General features: G+C 34.6%; 2 protein-coding genes across 2 annotated transcripts; one reads left to right on the forward strand and one right to left on the reverse strand.

Annotated features, from left to right (window-relative positions):
* The first annotated feature begins 358 nt into the window (after positions 1-358).
* Positions 359-1,723, forward strand: LOC142639048 (uncharacterized protein At1g08160). The gene has a single exon (XM_075813139.1). It carries the CDS (start codon positions 532-534, stop codon positions 1,354-1,356), a length of 825 nt encoding a protein of 274 aa, XP_075669254.1. The 5' UTR covers positions 359-531; the 3' UTR covers positions 1,357-1,723.
* A 3,221-nt stretch (positions 1,724-4,944) lies between these two features.
* On the reverse strand, positions 4,945-6,367 carry LOC142638436 (sufE-like protein 1, chloroplastic/mitochondrial). Its single transcript, XM_075812471.1, has one exon. It carries the CDS (start codon positions 6,272-6,274, stop codon positions 5,147-5,149), a length of 1,128 nt encoding a protein of 375 aa, XP_075668586.1. The 5' UTR covers positions 6,275-6,367; the 3' UTR covers positions 4,945-5,146.
* Between the last annotated feature and the right edge of the window lie 1,917 nt (positions 6,368-8,284).

Genomic DNA, 8,284 nt, shown 5'->3' on the forward strand with positions numbered 1-8,284 from the left:
AAAAAATCCAGGCGCATTATCTGGGTTTTGAAGCTTCCTTAGTGGTTAAACAAACATTAATCAGGCATGTAAAGTTTGATATAGTAAACCAGCAATATGATATGTATCTAAAATACAATGGATCCAAGCCATTGATTCAACTGAAGAGTATAGTACAAAACCTGTATGCTATTTGACTAGTCTAACCAATTAAGAAAACAAAACTAGACTAAAGAGCTAAAGCCTTTTGCATGGCCACTATGATTCTTTAGGACATTCTCAAACAAATCTGCAATTTCAAAAGCAAATGCATTCAAACCAAACATCTATGTTGCTCCAACTTTAGCTCCACCAATACTCCCTTTCACCAATATCAAAACAAAAACACAACACATTGGTCCCACTACCGCTCAATCAAAAGCTTCTTTTCCTCTTTACTTTCTTTAAACCCACTTGTTAATTTATTTAAAGACACTGCCATCTTCATCTTTCACATTCCATCTTTTTATACTATTACTTCATTGGTTTTTCATCAAAACACTTTCAACAAACATGCTTGCCCTCCCACCTCCACCTCCACCTCCACCTCTGCCTCCACCTCCACCCCAAAAGCAAACAATTCCAGTATCTCTCGATCAAATTGTTATATCAAAACAAAACGGGAATCAACCAAACCAATCAAAACAAGCAGAGAATAAACAAATCCGGGCAAAACAAGCCGAGTATCAACAAAACCAAGCACCAAATACCCCAAAATCAGTCATCAGAAAATCAAGAAACCCATCAACACTACTGAAAGCTCGGCCTCGCCGGACCAACCCAATTATATGGTGTAGTGCAATTCTGTGTCTCATATTTTGCCTTATTCTCATCTTCTTTGGAGTAGCAACATTGGTCACCTTCCTTGTCATTAAACCACGATACCCGTTATTTGACATACCTAATGCAAACCTCAACGCTATCTACTTCGACTCACCAGAGTATTTCAATGGTGACTTTACTTTCCTTGCAAATTTCTCTAACCCAAATCGGAAAATTGATGTAAGATTTGAGTATTTGAGTGTAGAGCTTTTCTTTTCTGACAGGCTAATAGCTACTCAAGCTATAGAGCCTTTTACTCAAAGAAGAGGAAAGAAGAGATTGGAAGCAGTTCACTTCATATCCAGCTTGGTTTTTTTGCCCCAGAATCTTGCTGTGGAACTTCAAAAGCAGGTACAGAGCAACAAGGTCAGTTATAATGTAAGAGGAACTTACAGAGTGAAAGCCACGCTAGGTTTGATTCGGATTTCTTACTGGTTGCATAGCAGATGTCAATTACAGATGACTGGTCCACCAACTGGTGTTCTAGTTGCTCGAAGCTGCAGAACAACAAGGTGAGGAAGCAGAACAAAATTTCTGCTTGGATTTGATCTAAAATGGTAAATTTGGTGTACAAAGCACAGTTTCATAAGCTTTTATCATGTATACAACAAATATTCTATTCAACATGCAATGAAATTCTTTTAGTTGTAACCCTAAAGGGTGTTTTTGGAGTACTTAAACTACAAGAACGATGTGATTTTCATTTTATGCAGAGTTATGTCTTGAACTCAAAGCATGTCAAGACTAACCTTTTAGTGGACTGTTGAAAATAGTAGCTCTCTGCAATTTCAAGCACAGCTATATTGAAATCTTTTGTGGGTTTAAAATATTGTGAAAAATGGTAGGCAGAGATCAGTGGAGAATAAACTAGAATTGTCCTTATTATCTGCTTTTGCTTTTGCTTTTCCCCTGCTCACGTTCCTACATGATTCAATTATATTCTGTACTGTATATTACCATCCATCTCATTCATCTAAAAGCATACGTTGGTTACTAATCTTTAATGGAGACGGTTGGCAACATAATTGACATCACTGAGGAAAACTAGAATACGTAGGAAATATTTCTAGACTAGCCCCAAGCCCTCAAACATTTTACTCACAACTATAAGGAATGGATAAAATTTCATTAACAAGACAGTAGAAGTGTAGCAGTCAGAACTACAAGAGTATATAATTCATTGAAGAAAATTAAATTGGAGATGGGCATGAAACATTGAAAAGGAGCCTCATCCAACTCCATGTAACTTGTAAGTGCATCCCTAATGTTTGATGTGGCACATTTGGAGGGAGAAAATAGGACCTTTGAAGGACTAGATTTGAATATTGAAAGGCTACAATCGTGTCCTTAGTCTACTGGATACCTTTGGATGGGAGGAGGTGTTTAACTTTGTGCAATCTTATTGACTCATTGAATTGTTAACTAGTGTTGGCAGCACGTGCAACATGCTTGGTTAATGGTAAAAGCTTCTTTTTTTTTTTTTTTTACTTATAAAAAAAAAATAAAAAAATAAAAAACTAAAATTTGTCATATGCAATTCACTATCAAAATTTGAATACCAGATATGAAGATTAATTACAATCCAATGACAGATACAAAAACTTAATCACACGGTCACTTTTATGGGTATTGCACAATGTCAAAGATAACCTTCAGTGATTTCATAAACAAAGATTTAATAACATAGGTACTGTTCGGATGTGTTTGTATAAAACAATTTTGAAATATTGTTCTCAATTGACCAAGAAAAAAAGAGTTACAAACATGAAAGTGCTCTTAAGATTTTTGTTCTATCCAATTAGTATATTCATAGTAAACTCTAGTTCAACAGGAACCTTTATTGAAGGTGAAGGCTTCCAAATTCAGAGAGAACAAGATTTCATCTTTCAGACCCTGCAGTAGGAAGTCTTGAAGCATTGCTCTTCTCATCAAAAGATGGAATGATTAGGCTGGAAGGAGCTGATAAATGGCTGATTTTTCCAGGAAATTTCAAGATTCCGGATCTGGTAGGGGAAAAAAGAGTTTGATATAGCACAAGCAACATAGGGAGGTAGTTTCTACGACAATTTAGAGTCCTCTTATGTAAACCCACATCCTCCAATGTTTCCAATGCTTAGGGAGCCATAAAGTTTTAGTTTGTTTTTATCCTTCCTGGTATTGACACATAGATACCTCCCTTAGATCTCATTTGCTACCACTGGACTTTTATTTTTCTTCTTATTAATTTTTTTTTTCATTTTGGAGCTTAACCTTGATCAACATTTGATGTGAAGACTCAATTTACAAGCTCAATGCAGTGAGGCAAACGTACGTGAAATAAATGTCAAAATCTTTGTACACATGATTTGAAAGACAAAGCTAAAAGCAAACTAAGAGGTGCAATCCTATGCAAATTATTTCAATAATTTGCAGATTGCAGAAAAGAATGAAAATTATACGAATTACTAACAAAGATGTCTCATTTGACCAAATACAAAGATGAACCCAATTGCAGAAGCTAAAAAATTCAGTCAAATTTCAGGAGGGCTTAATTAGTTGTAGCCAAGAAACTCTTCAAATTGATTTAACCTGAAATCAAAAATAAGAATGACCAAAATCTCAGCTTACCTGTTGAGCAACATTCTGTATTGATAGAAATTCAAAATGTTGTTCATCCAATCTGCAGTTAATTCTACAGTTAGGACAGCTCTTTGCAAATTGAAAATTCTGAAAATTACAACTCATTAATAGTAAGGTGTCTCTTAAACAAACAATTAAGTCCATAGCATTGCTCGTAGTGAAACATAAATGAGTTTGATAAAAAAATACATTTTCTCTTACCTGAAGTAGTCAACCTCATAGGTAGATGGTTTTTTCAAGAAACAATAGTAACACCATGAAACAAATCATTTTTTTTTTAAGAAAAATTTGTTTCATGGTATATCATTCTATGAATTCGTCTATCAGACAAGATCACTTACAAGGGGAGAAAATGGCAAGCTCAATTATACTGTGCATGAAACGGTGAGTTTTGGCCCACCAAAATTGAGTAAACCAAAAACACTGTCGAAAGAGCTCTTCACTCTTTTTATGTAGGAAGTAGAAGTAGATATGTAGGGACTCCCATGGGTATAGCTGGAATAAAGTACTGATTCCATGCTGCCTCCTTTGTACTGTTTTGCTTTTTAGTTCAATACAATTGACTATACTTATCAAAAAACTTGTAACTGCATTTTAACATACCTGATGAGTTGTACAATAGGCTCTAAACAGTGACTCAATCTCCGAATATGAAAAGATTTATGTTTAAATGGTAATTTGAAATTTTCATAATATTTGATACATAACACTATCTAATTTTAAAACAACAAAGCTACTTTAAACATCAAAGGTCTTTCCTCTCAAATTTATTTATGCATAGACTCAACATTATATCATTTCATACTTGGAAATTCAAATTCTAGAAACTTATTTTCAAAACTTCCTCAAATCTTTCTTCTGCAAATGTTCCAAGACTATCATAGATTATCACTATGTTAACATCTTCCATCAATGTTGAATACCTTTTATTTTATTTTATGGCTAAACAACCATGTTGAATACTGGTCTCTTCTAGTTTGTTCTGAAGCCTACCATGCTCCCCTTCTTTCCTCACTACAATCTCGAACAAAATTAAACCACTCCTAATGTCCTGCTACCATGACCATTCTTGTTTAAATAACAAACTCCTTACTCGGAAATTTATATGAATCCTACTACAATCAGTTATTTGCCTCCTATTGTCACAGAATATAATCTTGATTTCCATGGCAAAATCAAGAAACAGTTAGCCAGCCCCCACCTTTTTTTTTTCCTAGACCACCAAGAACTTTGTGCATGGGGAGGAATTCACATAAAGGATCAATCATGATATGTTAGATTTAATTAAGGTCATAGGTTTACATCCATTGTCAAGTTAAGGAGGGTTTATCAGTTTGAACACTACATATTCCTAGCAGTCAAATTGAAGTAGAAATTTTTCAGCCATTATCTTATAGACTACATAACAAGAAGATTAAAGTCTGAACAGGGAGCCTTAATAAATTCACATATGTGTAGTTAGTTCATCCCAAGGTTCCACAAGTATAAGTGTAACTCGATCGTCCATTATAAAGATTCAAGATACAAAATTCTCAAAATTCAACATTATTTCTAACTAATCATTCATAATACAATGTTTCTGACAATTTGGACCAATAATCATCACTAGTAACTCTCTATGAAATGAAATAAAGTAAACAAAGAAAGAAAAAATTGAACCTCATCTTATAAAAGTCATCAATACACTTCAACTTCCATTAACTTCAGAAGGTGTCTTTGCCACAATGGACAATGCGTGTAGTCCACTCTGCAACTCCTCTTGCAACAAACCATAAACAAGCCTATGCCTCTTAACCAAACTTTTCCCTTCAAACTCCTTAGACACAACTTTTACATTAAAATGTGTCTCCCCATCACTTCCTCTAACACCAGCATGCCCAGCATGCTGATAAGAGATATCTTCCACTTCTATGGCCACAGGACTAAGCTCACTCTCCAATTTCTCCTTTATTCTCGTCCCTCGACTCCCCAAACCACCTGAATTCGAACTCTGAACCCGGTTTCTTTCTCCACCCACCTCAGAATCCAATTCAACATTCACATTTCCATCTCTGCTATCTACTTTCAACCCCAAATTCGATACCCCAACCGGAGTTTTTTCAACACCCAGATCAGAATTCGATCCAAAGTTCCCATTTTCAACACTGCCATCCATTTTCAAACCCAAATTCTCGCCCTTTTCGGCTTCCATTGCCAACTGAAGCGCCTTCTTCTGCATCAACCTCAACATATTCAAGAACCCATTATTCCTCGAAGGAGTGAGACTCTGCTGAAGCCCAAGAAGCACCGCGAAATCCGGTGAGACCCGAATAACCTCATTAACGGGTCGACCCGATAGCCCATTAACGAGCAGAGCAGCGAGTCCCTTTGTGAGAACCGAGTCAGAATCAGCCTCGAAAACAACATTATCATCCGAGTCCAAATAGGCCCTGACCCAGACCTGAGAGACACAACCTTCGACCTTGTTATCCTTAGTTTTGAACTGGGTCTCGAGGGGTTTAAGGTTTTTACCGTAAAACAAGAGCTGCTCGTACTTGGCCTTTGGCTCTTGCACGGACTGGAACAGCTTGACAATCTCTTGGAGCTTAGGTGGCAGTTCTTCTATGGGTTGCAGAGGCACAGAGCTCGATGCTGATACTGATGGTGATGGTGATGGTGATGATGATGGGGTAGTGGGGAGCCTTTGAAAAGAGATGGGTTTTAAGAAAGAGAGGTTATGGGGTTTAGAGGGGATTAAGGTTTTGGGACAAAGAAGAGGTCTTGGGAGTTTGGTGGTGAATAATCGAAGAGAGGATGAGATTGAAGAAGAAGACATTGCTGTTTTTGGAGCACAGAGAGAATTCCAGAGAGAAAGAGAGAGGGATGGGATTGTTATATTGTATTTGATCTAGCTCTAGTGAAAACGTGATTTGAGGTTGCGGGTTTTAGGTTTTTTTTTTTTATTTTTATAGGGTTTTATAATTTACATGTTCACTCATGACTTTGGTAATTCTTTATCATCAAACTAAGGTACTAATAAGTTTTTTTTATCAAACTAAGATACTAATAAGTTTTTTTTTATTTTTTTGTTAAACAGAAATTTCTTTTTCAACCAAAGACTTTAGTTGGATTGGGGAAAACCGTAGCTTGGAGGATTGTCTTTTCTATATCCTTATTAAAAAAGAACTGTCTATTACAATTGAAATGTTGACTTGAGTTTTTTTTTTTTTTTTTAATGTATGTGCAAGAGTTTGTGTATTAGTGTATGTGTAAAAAAAATTTCCCTTACCTTGTAGCAAAGGGGGAAGCTTTTATTCGATTGGAGGCCATGAATAAAAAGAGATTTTAGTGTTGAATTATATGTTAGTATATTAAAAGGTATGTGTAATGGATTATCTAACTCTTGTTAAGAGAATTTCTCTAACCCTAAGTTAGTATCCAATTATACTTTTAGTTTTCACTAAAAGAAAATGGTGAATGGCAAACTACATTCCTAAGATTTCAGTATTTGAAGTTTTGGAGTGTTTAGATTTTACACCTCAACTTTTTAGAATTTAGATTTTACCCCTCTAAAGTTTAGGAGTATTTGGAATTTACTCTCTAAAGTTTGGGGGTGTTTGAATTTTATACTATGATGTTTCTAAATTTTGGAGTGTAAAATTCAAATATTCCTAAACTTTAGAGGTAAATCCAAATTCTGAAACTTTAAGGTGTAAATTCCAAACACTCCTAAATTTCAAAGGGTAAAATCCAATTCCTAAATATTCAATATAAAAAATCCAAACACCCCAAAATTTTAGAAATGTAGTTTGCAATTTAGCCAATAAAAAAAATTTAAAAAAAAAAAGATGTTACGTCCACAATATTTTTACAACAAATCACAGGTGGTTAGTTGTTATTGGTTCAAATTTGAACCTAACACTAAGATTACTTTTTTAGCCCAATAATAACAACCAATAACAATCTGTCACTTATGATTTGTTGTAAAAATGTTGTGAAAATATTGTGGACATATCATTTCTCATAAAAAAAAAAATGTCTATTCTAGCTAGGTTGAAATTTTTATTTTTTATTTTTTGGGTTCGATATTTGTTCCTCTTCCATTTTACTTTTGAGATAATGCAAATGAGAGCTAGCACAACATCAAATGTTGCTTAAACCTGATGTAAATACAAACCAATTTTGCATTTAAGAATAAAAGAACTTGGGTCATGTGCTAGCATCTGACCTTACAAGTTACAAGTTGGCATATTTAATCCTAGTGCTAAAGGTGATGCCTGTCATATAATTTTTATTTATTTTTGGACCTAAACTTAAAATTTAGTAACTTTACATGTGGTTGACTAATTTGTTGAGAATCCATAACAAACTCTAAAAAAATTTAAAACCAAGACTTTGTTGTTATTGGAAATAAACTCAAAAATTAGAGAAAAATGTTTTTTGACCCCTTTTTTTTCTTTGATGCAGTAATCTTTTTTAGATTACTTGGCAAATTCTTTCTGAAAACCCTTTAAACATATTTATATGACTACCAATTCACTATGATAGATTTTTTTATAATCAGACAAAACAACATGTTGACTGTAAGATTAATTTTGGACTAATATGCAGAATATGGCAATGAGTTATTGATACCTGAGACATTATGACCCCAACCTCACACCTATGGTTTTGCTCTAACCAAAACCTCCTTAGCTCAAACTGACTTATTGGAATGAATATGATTTACAATGGGGAACTCATGAGTGGAGAGAAAGAAGGTCTAATCCAGTTGCTTCATTTCTCTAGTTGAGAAATATGCTGCAGTGAGTGTCTACTCCTATACTACAGTTTTATTTATTTATTT

This window comes from Castanea sativa, chromosome 6 (genome assembly GCF_040712315.1).
Source record: "Castanea sativa cultivar Marrone di Chiusa Pesio chromosome 6, ASM4071231v1".
Classification (NCBI taxonomy): domain Eukaryota; kingdom Viridiplantae; phylum Streptophyta; class Magnoliopsida; order Fagales; family Fagaceae; genus Castanea; species Castanea sativa.

Bases quoted from the DNA above. Each gene is read 5' to 3' on its own strand.
- LOC142639048 (XM_075813139.1), top strand. From the start codon at position 532: ATGCTTGCCCTCCCACCTCCACCTCCACCTCCACCTCTGCCTCCACCT.
- LOC142638436 (XM_075812471.1), bottom strand. From the start codon at position 6,274: ATGTCTTCTTCTTCAATCTCATCCTCTCTTCGATTATTCACCACCAAA.